The sequence below is a fragment of the Polyodon spathula genome, chromosome 11 (genome assembly GCF_017654505.1).
Source record: "Polyodon spathula isolate WHYD16114869_AA chromosome 11, ASM1765450v1, whole genome shotgun sequence".
NCBI lineage: Eukaryota > Metazoa > Chordata > Actinopteri > Acipenseriformes > Polyodontidae > Polyodon > Polyodon spathula.
The window spans coordinates 13846975-13861904 of record NC_054544.1 but is presented as its reverse complement, the minus strand read 5'-3'; the positions used below and the strand labels follow the sequence as shown (position 1 = coordinate 13861904).

Genomic DNA, 14930 nt, shown 5'->3' with positions numbered 1-14930 from the left:
GACATACTAAATCATTTACAAACATATCACAAAGTTTCGTTATTTGTTTCTTTGTCGACAGCCGCGCACGAAGAGTAGAAAAGTTCATGAATTCTGCATGACCCAAGTGATAACCAATCTCTCTGCTCAATCCTGCTGGCTTGATCATCGTGTTATATTATGGCACGGGGATATTGTGGAATCGCTATGGTAAATAAAAATGAGTAAGTCTGACTATAGATACAAATAGATACAATTTAAAACGAATTAAATTTTGACTTACATTCTATTTGTCTTTCTTTCAAAATAAACCAATTCCTTATCTTTAAATTGTTAATTCCACGGCTCAATATTCTGTTATATACCAAAAAGATACATTTCAGAATCTAAATGAAATTCTCGGATGGAGCTGTTACTTTAAAACTATGACATAATAATAATAATAATAATAATAATAATAATAATAATAATAATAATATAAGAATAATAATATAATAATAATATATGAATAAAATATTTATTATTATACATGTTCTGTGTAAGATTATGCCATAATACGGAAGAAAAGCTATATTATAATTTTTTTTGTAAACTTATAGACTGCAACAAACGATTACAATTAGAATTAGTTTGTTTTATATATATATATATATATATATATATATATATATATATATATATATATATATATATATATGTGTGGTGTGTGTGTGTGTGTGTGTGTGTGTGTGTGTGTGTGTGTGTATGTGGTGGTGGTGGTGGTGGTGTGGTGGGGTGGTGGTGGGGGGTTGCTTTATATGTTTTAATAAGATTGAAATAATACTGTCAAATATCTTTAAAATTGAACATACTTATTGAAAAACCGGCAAATAAAGCCACAGTTGGATAGTTTGTATTTTCAGATTTGACAGACGTTGTGACCTGCATTTCACCTTATTGCACGACTTGTTCAAGCGGGTCAAAGCCAAAGAGTTACCGGAGAACAAAAGACTTCCAATTTCACCTCTCGTTCAACTGCCTACACAAGCACTTTGATAAAGCCGTTACATCTTGGTCTTGGGAAAGCAATACGAGATACACGAGCAAAGTGTATTTGTTTCATTGTGTTCAAAACACCAGCCTTACGATTTGCAAACCGCATTTTGCAATGGATCTACATAGACAGAAAGCGATGGAAAGCTAAACATATAACACAAATACAAACCTTCAGTTTAACCTAATTTGGTTGTAGAGAACTTGTCAAATGGGCTTTTCAGAAGCCATAAGAGAGACAGATCAAATGTCCTTGTTACAGCATACATATCATAAAACATCATTTATTATGATAAAGCGCATACTTTGATTTTTGTAAAGTTTTTACGATGCTATGTGATATTATTTTAGATGTCGAAGATGACTAAGTTCTTTTAAGGAATATATATATATATATATATATATATATATATATATATATATATATATATATATATATATATATATATATATATATATAATTTTATTTATTTAAGGTATACCAGCATAGTAATTGTATCCTACATGATTTTTTGTTTAAATAAACCTTTATCATATTTATATCGAAACGTCATTCTCAATGTCTATAAAGTAACATCAAATGAAAAGAAATGCACATACATGCAGTTTTGGGTTGTATTCGCATTTTAAATGCATTGTGAGCTTTAATGACAACAGCATCTCTTCAATTCAATGCACCAAAAACCCATCATATATGGTTCACCGAAATGTGATTATATCTAAAAATCTAGCATCCCATCTGTTGCTTTACCGTCATGCCCTATACGCTGGGGGGCGCTGTAAAAACCCAGAGAGAACAACCAAGACCCTTGAAATATAATTGTTCAGAAAAAAGAAAAAAAAAATCTTATTCTAACATGCAATAATAGAACATTTTTCGCTCATAAAAAAGATTATAAAACCACATGCAATGTTTTAATGTAATCCTGTAGTGTGTAATCTAATAGGCGAGATGCAATAACATTTGCTTGAATTACACATCGTATTGCGGATACCTTTTCATTTCTTGTAATATTCTATTTGGTCATGCCCTATTATTTGTGTAATAAAAATCGTTTAATACAACCTATTGGATTGTATTTTTTGTACTGTAAATGTGAGTGTGTGGGCAAACTCTGTTTAAAGAGAGCTTAAGTTGTAAAGATTCTCTAAATAGAATGAACAAACTGAACCTTTGTTTTAGACAGAAAGTGCCTTTATCAATACACCACGATAATAATAACCCTTGAGCTCTGTAACTCACACTGTAAATAATGAATATACGTGCCAATAAAGATTTTCAAATGTTTGGATTTGAACAAGTCTTTGGTATATATATATATATATATATATATATATATATATATATATATATGTGTGTGTGTGTGTGTGTGTGTGTGTGTGTGTGTGTGTGTGTGTGTGTGTGTGTGTGTGTGTGTGTGTGTGTGTGTGTGTGTGTGTGTGTGTGTGTGTGTGTGTGTGTGTGTGGTTATGCTCAATATACAATGATTGCAGTGTCCTTTCATTTATTTATTTTCTTGAAAAAAAGTTGTATGTGGCTACAAAAAAAAGTGCATGCGCTATAGAGACCCAGTGACATCAAAAGACACCCTAGACTCCCTTGCAACTTCTGTAATATCGCTATGAAGCAAACTTACTTTGTGCGAGGCTGCTGTGAAGGTGAAGGTGGATCCAGGGATGCACTGCCATGGTGCCTGTAACCAGTTATTAATCCTTTCTTCCACCTTTTTCCAAGATTGCTCCGAAATGCGTAACCATCTGCACTTGTGTGCTTATATACAATGTGAATTATATTTTGGCTTGTCAACTCCCTAGCCATAAAACAAAGTTTAATGGAATCACGTGTCACGCTACAGCCATTCATTGCACTGCTCTATGGTGCCATAAATAACCTCCAAACTTGAAAACTTATCCTGTAATGGCGGTTACATTAGTGTGTTCTTCAAATGCAGCCCGTTCAGATTTTAAACGTATAGGGTATGCAAGGCGTGCTGAGCTAAACTGAGTTTTGAAAAAGAAAGAATGGTCTTTTTAAAAGTAAGCAGTATAATTAAACCCATATTTTAATACAAGCTAAACTTGATTCGAAAGCAGATTAGTATTTTTTGTTTTCTTTTTTTAAATATAATGGCAAAGCCTTCTGAACAACTAAATTTGTTCCACGCGTCACTGACAGTCACCTAGGACGAGTTGTTTCGACTGCTTGTATTGCTCCTATAGGCAACGCAGCCCTGTGGAAACCCTTCGTGTGTGAAATTCTTTTTAGACCTCTTTGTTGAGAAGCCTTTGATACCTGTAAATGTGAGGTAATAAAACAATAAAACGGCCGCCGTGTGAAAACGTCTGTTTGAGCGTAAGCAAGTGAGAATTTCAGTGGTCGTAAACACGGGAAGTCAAATGTCACTGTTTAATTAAGCATCTGATCACAAATACAAGTGAAATTGAACTTTGTTGCCAGTAATTAGCTAAAGGGGAAATAAACTAACATACAAACAAACTATTTTTTTTTTTCATAACCTATGAGAAATAAAAGGTAATAATATGAAAAATTATTAGGATATATAATGCAAATTCACCACAAACAAAAAGTGCCATTTCGGGAACAATTGTTACCCTGTCGCCCGAACAGGAAATATGAATTCACCATAATTTTTGTTCTTCAAGAATTTTCATTGATGGGTTAATTAATTTCGATTATTTTACATTGTACACACACACACACGCACACACACGCACGCACGCACACACACACACACACACACACACACACACACACACACACACACACACACACACACACACACACACACACATCGAGCAGATCAACAAAGCCGGTCGAGCAGATCAACAGCCTATACTGATCTATTAACCGTACAGAGCAATTCTTTATCAAACACTCTGCAATCTTGTAGAATGTGTGCCTCCCTTTGATCAATTTAGTCAAACCTTAAACTACTGTAGCCTATTAGCAAATACATAGAGAGGCCTGCAGTATTCAAGCTGGTGCGTCAGTGACGCATCGTTTATAAAAGCTGTAAATATCATCATCGAAGCTAGTCTTATTGTTATAACAATAACCTGTCCACTTTACATGTATGGGACACGTGTAAATACATATACACAACATACATGCATTAACCACCATTGCCTATCGTATTGAACATTTGAGAATATTTAATCAGTGCAACCATATGCTTTATTGTAATTTTACTGTACCCGCAAATGTTTGTAATTTTATTAGTATAATCGTGGCGAAATTACTGTCATTTACCAATTTAAAAAAAAAAAAAAAGTTTGCTGCTTTATCATTTATTGTTAAGTGTGTATGTTTTTTTACACCTGTTTTCCGAGTATAGCTTTATTTATATTAAGTGTTATTATTGTAAATATTATTACCTCGGTTAAACTGTTTTCAAACCTTAAATTAGTATGCTCGGTGTTTTCTTTTGACAGGGACCAGGAATTGAAACATGATTTGGTTTTTACTGTTCGTACAGACCCAGGGTCGATGAAATTGGATTCCGTTTACATTGCTTTGGCTGCTCTGTTGGGTTTACCCTCTTGGAGGCAACCTGAACCTGATCAAGTAAAGTTCAATCTACAAGGGATAATCTCCGATTATTTCCACAACGAAATAGGAAGACGAGGTAATTAAACATGTGCACCTGATATTCACTCGTACAGTGATCATATAACTGATAAAAAGTTGTGGTTTTATTAGTTGCCGCAGTTTTGCACACAAGCAGATATTGTATTGTGTTATAAAACAGCACATGCCTTGTCTCTGCACCCCACCACTATAACTCTATGGGTAGAATGTGTGATCACGTGGTTTTAATGACTGCTTGTAAATCTCCCTGAAAGATAAAAATGTGTCGGATACTTGGGCAATAGCGCCTCCTCCTGGATAAGCAGACACATTTCATTATGTCTAGATACATTTCATTATGTATGCAGATACATTTCATTATGTTTAGATACGTTTTATGATATATTCAAAACCATACTATTGTGCAAAAAGGGGTCAGAGGCAAATTTGAAGCTATGTGCGAGTTGCTTTGGTCAGTGAGTGCAAAGGGTTAATCACAGGCCTCTTCCAAATGAACGACACCTTCTATTTGTTAAGCACACAAACGTGCCTTTAATTTAATGATGTTGCTTTTTGTGTTTGCTTTTTTCTCTGCAAATTAAAAGCATCATGCACTATTTTCAATATACTTTGCACGATATTGTAACGTGTGGTGTACATCTAGAATGAAGCCTATGTGTTGCTGCTTTCTTTTTTCCTTCTTAAAGATATCGTAATAATGTCGAATTTATGGAAAGCATACGTCTCATGTATGCATTGTGTACATTGTTTTCCTATGATGCACTGTCATGTGCATGTGTAGGCAATATCTGAACAGAAACAGTCAACTGTTATCATGAGAAAAGTTCACACATATTGGAACTGTAGATCTACTGTAAAAACAGACTTCATTGTGTCAAAACACCACGCACAATTTCAATTATCACGGTTAGGCCTACAGTTGGTTTGGATAAATTAATTTTCCAGCTGATTCTGAGAATAATCAAATTATCCTATGCAAAGAATTTGAAGCCAATCTCGGTGCTAATTGAAATTCTTTATGAATACACGTTAGACCACCCCCCCCCCCCCCCCCCCACCCCCATAAAAAAAAAAAAACACACAACCGTTGCCTAAGTAAACATTACCATGTTGTAACCTCTATAAATACTGAACTGTTTAAAACGCGTATCACTGTAACTTTAACTTTAAAACACTTATTTATAATACTTTTCAAACACTGCGTTTATAATTCTAAATGTGTTTAGGATTTAAACACCTTGTGGTTCTTATTTTGTAAACTCGTGGATGTGTTTATGATTTGTAACACTTTTCAAACATTTGTAAGCGTTTATAACAGGGCTGGTGTTTAAAATCTAAACATTACATTTAGCAAAAACGGCACAGATTAAACACATAACGTCTAACAATTATTTAGACTTCCAAATGACTAATCACCGGTGTTAAACCAAATGACGTATAACACTACTGTTTCGGAATGGAACGTTGCTATTTTACTATACATGCAGCTTGTGTGGGTTTGCATGTGCGGGTTTTTCGATACCATTTATATTGTAGTTATCAAAACACACAACTCCTCAATGTGGAATGCAATGTTGATTGTCGCTTTTCCTTTTTAAACAGACATGCTTCATGCACAGGATGTTCCCTTTTCCCGCATTTACACCCTGGGACTGCACCGGGTATCCCTTGTCGCATTGCAGTAGAGCTGTAAATACTTCAGCAGCTGCCTGCCAGCCAGTGAAATACTGTCTTTGTTCTGAAACACCCGACTCCAAGCGGCTGAAATCTAGTCCTTCAAAACTGTGCCGTTTCAAGCAGAACGCTTAAATAAAATTAAAAAGCTCATTTAGAGCTCAACTTGATTCTGAGAGTTTTCGGGCGCAGAATGATTGTTACTTTTAAACACGAGAACAATAGGCCTATAGACTGCAGAGCTATTCAGAATAAACTATACTATTCCAATCCAGAATTTGCTTTATTATTTAGACCAGGAAATTGGAAATAAGTGATTAAACAAATGATAAATAATAGGCAACATGGGTACAAGTGAAGCATTAACCGATAACTAGTTGATTGGATATAAGCGAATTAGATTAGCGCAATAGTTAATGTTTAGAGTATTTTTCAAAGTGACTGGTTTGGAATGTTGGTTGAACATTCAACTTATAGCTTCATGGAATAATATTAAGCTTTACACCTACTAAGAGTACTGCAATTAAAACACATGGGAATGCAATGCGGGACATTCTCTAACATTAACACATGGAAGAAAATAACTTCTATCACATTTCGTATATAAGATACAATTTTGCATATGGTATAGGCAAAGTGTTTACTTGTGGTTAAAACAAGATTATTTTTAGATCACAGAGTAAATAATAAATGCCCAAGTTTAAAATAAAAACACCGTTTATTATTATTATTATTATTATTATTATTATTATTATTATTATTATTATTATTATTATTATTATTATTATTAAATAATTAACAAAGAACTTCAAAATGCCTCGAATCCTCAGAGTTCCACGGATAAATCTTGTCTAACAATCAAATCATTTCAGAATATTGTATGCCTTTTGCAAGTGCGCTGCAAAGCCTCATGTTGCATCATTAATAGGCTATGAGCTACCTGGCAGTCACATCCCTAAAAAAATGACACGACAGGTTTACCTGCAGCCTATTATGACCGTTGCCGGAGGAGGTTAATGCTCTTTACCATGCTCTGTGTTAATTTAACACCAAGCTAATTGTCTTAAAGGGAATTCACTGGAGAAAATACATATTATCTTTCTTTCTTTCTTTCTTTCTTTAATTTGCAAGTTATCACCATGATCCAATGCGTTGAAAAATTCAATTAATGCAACTTACAAATATAAAAAAATTACGTATGCTCATGCAGAACAGTAAATACAATGATAGAAATATGAACAGTGCCTTCATATACGAGGACATATCTCTGTGTGTGTTGGACCAAATAAAAAGAAAAGAAAATCATTAAGAAATATCCCATAAGCAAATGTATTTCACCAAATCAAGTTACTTTTATTTCCGATGCTTAACATTTGAGTAAATATATAGAGAGTAAATAAATAATACATGTAACATTTATTTACTCATATATCTGTCCAAAATAAACAAAACACACACACACACACACACACACACACACACACACACACACACACACACATATATATATATATATATATATCTATATATATATATATATATATATATATATATATATATATATATATATATATATATATATATATATATATGTGTGTTGAATAAACCATTATACAATCTCTGAACAGCGAGGACCTCTGCCTGTTTTATTTTTTTACAGACTGTACATTTCATTGTGAAAGTCATATTTTGCCAATGTTAATGTTAAACACAAAGTTTAATAATAGGTTATTAATTGTTAGATATTTTTGTATCAATAAAGCAGTTTTTATGTACAGATTAGGCCAGGTAACAAAAGCAGGTAAAATATACACTTACCGCTTATGCCACTTATGGGATGATTGACGTAATCCATTTCCACAAAGCTGTAGTTTAACAACAATCCGAATACACAACTCGGATTCAACATTTTGTAGTAAGGCGGAAATATTGTGAATACTGTTTTAACAAACAAGCGAAAGCAAAGGAAAGTGAAGGGCTACCCCCCACTCAGCGTGCAGGAGATCAGGTAGCAGGAAGGAAACGACGACGAAGCGGAGGAGAACTGGAATGGATTACTGTGCGAACACTGTCACACTGATGCTAAAAACACTAATAATGAGAGAGGAGACAGAAGGGATGGGCTGAGTGCCTTTAGCAGCGGAATGCAGTGGAGAAGTCGCTAGGGAAATGAGGGCCATGAGAACTCTCGCTCCGTGCACATGACCAGTGTCATCCAATGACAGTGTTAACTTGCTCATAAAAAGGTCTATTACCAAGCTGTAAATTTCCTTCTAACAAAAAGGAATTTACTGCAATTCCTTTTCGGTTTTGCGCATAATGGTTGACAACGCCATATACTTTGCCCCCTGAAAGTGTCCTGAGCATTAGTTTACGTGTCAGTGGGTGGAAAAGCCAGTGAATGTGAATGTGATACACGCTATACACTAGAGAGAGATATTTTTGAAAAATTTAGACGTTGTATGCTTAGATTTTCAAGAATGTAAACACATTATTATATTTTACTGTATATACCTAATACTGTATATAATCAGAATTCTAAATCTATTATTATTATTATTATTATTATTATTATTATTATTATTATTATTATTATTATTATTATTATACGTTGTGTATATATAGTAAATACTAGGCCACATATGGAATATTTTTAGAAGTGAGTTTATACCTTTAAAAAGCATTTTAACGATATCCATATCATGCTCAGATGATCCGGTACTATATTTGGGAAATTTAAACTGGAGAAGTGAAATGAAACATATGCAGGCTCACATTTCTTGCCTGTAAAATAAAATATTCAAGAATTAAGCTTACATTTTATGCAGCTGGTTTTATTAGTGTTCTGTTTACTTGTCTGAAGGAGAAAAACAAACGCAATTGTTAACCATAAGCGTGTAATTGTTGAGTCTGCTGATATGCGTATGCTTTCTGGTTAGTTCCTTAATATTTATTTAGGCTAAATAAATCGCATTGCATGTGCATTTCAGGTCAAAAATCATCGACGTGTAAATATGAACTATTTCGAATTTTACATTTTCATCCACAACATACTGTAAAGCGCTCAATAATGTTAGATCTAGCAATACTAAATGATTCCTGAAGACACGATTCAAACGTTTAGATTAGCCTGTAAGACTTTTCGTCTTAATGTCGACAGGTTTGCCTGTTGAAAACGTATTGAAAACAAATTACATCCTACTGTGAATTTTACACAAACGTACCCATAGGGAAACTCTACCTAGCAAATATTCAGCTTGCCAGCCATATAACTTTATTTATTTACGTTGTTTTAAGTTATTTTTCAAACGGCTTAGCAGGCAATGTGTGTTGTTCTCAATATCAAGAACAAGAAACAGAGGCCAGTAACTGTTTATCCTTCCATGTGTACATAAATCCCACTTATATTCTATTTATACTCTTTACACATACTACATTATTATTATTATTATTATTATTATATAATAATAATAATATAATATAATAATATCGAAACATTTGTAGAGTACTTAAAATACTTTTAAAAAATATTTGACGTCTTTGAAACTTTCGCTACGAAATTAATTAATAAATCAAAGTTTCAACGTTGGAAATAAATGTCAGACCTGAGCATATATATGAACATACATAAATATGTATGAATTTATTACTAACATAAATGATTGTAAGTAGTTTCAGGGATTTGTAAATGATAACTAACAATAATAATAATAATAATAATAATAATAATAATAATAATAATAATAATAATAATAATAATAATAATAATTGTTCTTACATATTACGTGTAATTCAACACACATTTTTTTTCTTTTCATGTTTTATTTGTATCTGAAATGGTTAATGGTAATGTAGTGGCCCAAGTATTATTTACTTTAAATCTTAGAATTCGTTTTGTAATAGCAGAATTGTGCAGGGCTGTAATGCCAGTCAGAATCAATCAGTTTGCTATCTTATTTGTATTTAGCCTAATAAAAGATTAAGAACAAAATATAAATTAAAAAATATATTTAAGAAAATTTTTCTTATTAAGACATTCACACTTTTTTTTGTGTAAACAAATTATTTTTATATAAATAAATCATTTTGTCTACAAAGTTTATATAATATATATATTATATAATATATTATATATATATATATATATATATATATATATATATATATATATATATATATATATATAATCATATATATAGAGGTATAACATACATTCAGAATAAATCTTGAATTTTGATCAATTCCAGTAATATACAGGCCTTATTCTACAGGGCCTACATATCATACATAATATATCATTTCACGTGCAGTTTCCTGGTAATTTAGTGTTGTTAACTTAAAGAAAATCTAATCATTTATTCTGGTTTCTCATCAGGAAGAATAAAGGTGCAAATCATAAACACAGTCCCTTTATTTAACGAACATTATTTCGTTTGAAGTAAGGCAATAGATAATTGGAAAATGAGCTGATAAACTCACGTAGCCTATTACACCTTCCACAGTAACACACACTCATTGTAACAGTGGCATATTATAACTGTACACAGACCCTTAACAAGGGCGGTCTCCTTAACCATCTTTTCTCTTGTGACATTTAATAAAAGTCCCATTTTAGGCAGGTTTTAAAAATCAGTCAGGCAGTCTCGTTGTCGGCTTTGTCCTGCACAGAGTCGCCAGGCTCCATTTTAACCTCTTCTCCGTCTTCTGGCCGTGAAGATGGGAACTTGTCTTTATTGTTTTCTTTTTTCCACTTCATTCTTCGGTTTTGAAACCATATTTTAACCTGTCTCTCGCTGAGCCCCAGAGCGTGCGAGACCTCGATTCTCCTCTTTCTGGTCAGATAGGGGTTAAATAGAAATTCCTTCTCGAGTTCCAGAGTTTGGAATCGGGTGTATGTCTGTCTGCCTCTTCTTCTACCAGGAGCTATGACAAAAGAAACACAGGAGCATCTGGTTAATATAATAAAACGCGATTATAACACCGTAGCCTACATACACCAGACCGTTCTGCAGGAGGCAATATACAAGTATTATCTAAACGTCATATGGAAACAGACAAACATAAATATTGCATCCAACCTTGAGGTCTCATCCAGGGAAACATCTGAGAAGGAGACGAGTTCTGATTTAAGTGCTCTGGTTCTTCGCCAGTATTACTACTGGACGATTTACAGTCAGGATATTGCACCAGCTCGGTCTCTTGCTGTGTGGTAAAAAGCTGCTGCCTCTGTAAGTTATCGTATCCGTAAAATTTACTGGAGTCACCGTGACACGTAATTCCACAAGGATTCGGTTGATATCCCGCATTCTGGATTGCTGAGGTCCCATGATGGTAATATTCTTGAACTTGTGTTGGGTGCTGGAAACTTGCACTGCTGCCATACATAACGGCGTGCCTGCTATTAACATCTTGTGGAAACGGGCAGTCGTAGTAGGTTGGACCTATTGTCTCAGCGGCCTTGTACTTTGAATAAAATGGATTTACAAAGTAAGAACTCATCTCTATTGCTGGCAAAGTTTCTGAGAACAACAAGCAAAAACAAAATAATAACTTTGACTGCAGAGTTTCTCTCTTCCAGCGGTCTAGTTAATATTCATAATGGCTAATGCAGCCCAGTGGTCAGCGATGACTTACTTGTATGCGATATAATCGCTGCCTCTAAGCTTTTCTTGTTTCCTTTAAATCACCCGACAGAATGAAAGCTCACACTGTTTGGAAAATCTTTTGCTTCGTTTTACATTTACCAGTCCTGAGGCAAACAAAGTACCCCCTCTGTGATCTGAATATATTTTTTCAAAACCATCTGAGCATAGAGATTGGGTTAAGATAATTGGCGCATTAATATATCTCACCATCGCTGCAGGAGTACAGTACAACTGAGAGCCGTGGTGCGCATTTAAAAAAAAAAAAAAACTGCGCCACTCAGTGTACAACCACAAACAGCAAAGAAAAGAAATATATAATTTTGTTCCGAAGGAGCAAGATCAAATGTAGTCTCGGTGGATTAATGAATGGGACTTTTTTTCTCTACAGGTCTTTAGTTATTTCCATCTATAATAAGGGTATATTTTATTGATAAACATACAAAAAAAATACAACGTTCAGAACAGATAGGGATCAGATTAGTAACGACAGACAGGCCTACAAGTCTCTAATTCAGTCTGCTTAAAAATATATATATTATTGCTTGGAAACGCAAACTTTGAAATGAATGACAGTGTTGTTTACCCTTGACTAGGTGAGGGCAAGGCAGGGCAGAGTCTGCTGGGTTAATTGCTACCTAATGAAAATCATGACTATGAATACGTTTCCCATTATTTCACCCTTCGGAGACGTCATTACTGAAGCCGGAGTGATGTATACTCAGCAGAGCGTGACGCTCGATTCAACCTGGAATTTCAATGAGAACCGCTGAAGAAAAACAAGAACGAACAACAGCACAGTGATATGCGTACTCTGCACTACGCATTATGACCCAATTCAAAAGACGAGATTTCATAAGCTTGTTTTGATTACTTTGATAAATTAGCATGTTACAGATACTAAACTGTTAACAATCAAAGTGTTGTATGTTAGTGTTGGTTAAACACGGGAATTCTTTTGTTGTGTCTATTTTGATGTGTGTTTCTGATTGCAGGTTCCTGATTGCAGTAACCTGGGACTAGTCATATAAATCATAGCATACCCCTGCTGAACATTGGACAATAGTAATGTAGCCTCGCTGGCTATTATATTGCCATCAATTATGCGGTACAGGCTAAAAAATGCATTACATATATGGATACACACAAGCGACAGGAAGGAATGACTATGCGTGTTATACGATAGGCTACTCGATACACATATATAACGTTCACTTAAAAAAACAAAACAAAACAAAAAAACTAGTTGACAGTTTATCATTTACGAAATTGTAGGGAAAGACATTTTTTGCATAGCTTGGCGAAAATAAACGCCACCTGCTGTTTTAGCATTTTCTTTCACCGTCCTTTTACTAGCAGTATCTGTGTTTATATGTCCGGTCTTACTTACACAGACAAAATGATCATTTTTATCGTGGTCTTTACAAGGCTCTACACATTTAGCAGCAGGCGCTATTCGTGTTTGTATACTCAATAATGTGTGTGTAAAATGGGTGTAGTGTTTTCAGCTGTTTCTTTTCAAAAGGAGACGATGGCCTACAATTAAAAGCTCATATTTCTTCTCTTAGAAAAAGCATCAACAATGTAATGTTGTAGTCAATACGCCATTTGGCAATATATTAAAATGTACATTAGGCCTATAGGCTAATTTACTGTCTTGTTTGTTCCATGTTGTTGTAGTTTTAATGCAATAACTGAAACGTAGACTAAAGCGCTTCGTTTTGAATCATGATTATTGTTTTGATACTGAGATTTCTGTATGACTCTGTCAGCACTGTATTTTGAGGTGAAGGACCTCGTTGTTTTTAAAACTGGGTAATTGATCCTGGTAACTAAACATGGGTTGCCAACGTCAAAACTTTGTGATGAAACACTATAAATGCAAACAACAATGTTTGTACTATATATAGCATATAGATATATATATATAATATATATATATATATATATATATATATATATATTATAGGTATTTATAATATATATATATATTATAATTTTATATTTCTATATTATCACGTTGGCATTTCCGCTTTGTACAGCTCCCTTTTTATGGAACTACGGCGCCATCGGGTGACCAAAACACGTTATTGCTGTTGTTAAATAATGACATTTCCATAGAAGCATTTGTTTATAAACAATATGTCTTTCAATAAACAGGAACACGTGAGACCATTTAAACACTGAAATAAAAAATAAAAACCCAGTAAAATTAAATCAATATATATGAAATGTGCTTATAAATAAAGATTTTTTTTCTCATATAAATTTATGTAATAAGAAAAAATCTTTTGAAACTACAGTACTTCTACTACTACTAGAAGAAGAAAAGAAGAAGAAGAAGAAGAAGAAGAAGAAGAAGAAGAAGAAGAAGAAGAAGAAGAAGAAGAAGAAATACTTGAAGTATAGGATTTTATTGAATCCTTCAATTTATTAGTGTTTCATTTAACCAGTTAACACAAACGCAACTGTTTTTTTTTTTGTTTTTTTTATAATATATTTAATATATCATTCTACATTTCTGATAGTTTGTCAGTATTAATAGCCTACTATAGACGAACGGAGAATGTCGTTGTTTAAAGTATGATCTTCATATTAAAGTAAAAGCAACTTCCTTTAATGGGGGTAGATTGCTGGCTTTATAATTCCCCTTTCTGGCCTTTCTGTGAAAATACAATGTGTCGACCAGACACCCTTTACAACGTGTCTGCCTTTCTGTTTGTCAGCAACAGAGACAAGCACACAAATAGGAAGGTTTCAAAGAAGGGTACAATTACGACTTGCACTCATAAACTCATTTAGACCAGACGTCTAGGCGATTCTGTGGCTTTATTGTACCCCGTTCCTTCCTGTTCTAATGGCACTGTAGGTACAGGCTTCACAATCAGTATAAAATCCATGCAACACCTTTCCAATCGTAAACACTTTATTAGTGGTATACGCGTAAACAATAGCTTCTAAATGAACCAGTAAACTGCACTTGGGGGTATTTG

The 14930-nt window shown here is 33.7% G+C and overlaps 3 protein-coding genes across 3 annotated transcripts in view; all 3 read right to left on the bottom strand.

The window, feature by feature from the left end:
* The window catches only part of LOC121323620 (homeobox protein Hox-D3a-like), a 30787-nt gene extending 22356 nt beyond the window's left edge, over positions 1-8431 (bottom strand). Inside the window, exon 1 of the mRNA XM_041264771.1 lies at positions 8114-8431. The gene's annotated coding sequence lies outside the window, so the exon portion shown is untranslated. The remainder of the gene's footprint in view (positions 1-8113) is intronic.
* Positions 8432-10485: 2054 nt separating this feature from the next.
* On the bottom strand, positions 10486-13696 carry LOC121323677 (homeobox protein Hox-D8-like). Its single transcript, XM_041264869.1, has 2 exons — positions 11374-13696; positions 10486-11218 (listed from the first exon to the last, which is right to left on the bottom strand). Exons 1-2 carry the CDS (start codon positions 11792-11794, stop codon positions 10929-10931), a joined length of 711 nt encoding a protein of 236 aa, XP_041120803.1. The 5' UTR covers positions 11795-13696; the 3' UTR covers positions 10486-10928.
* The window catches only part of LOC121323676 (homeobox protein Hox-D9-like), a 6996-nt gene continuing 3196 nt past the window's right edge, over positions 11131-14930 (bottom strand). The window contains exon 3 of the mRNA XM_041264868.1: positions 11131-11218. The gene's annotated coding sequence lies outside the window, so the exon portion shown is untranslated. The remainder of the gene's footprint in view (positions 11219-14930) is intronic.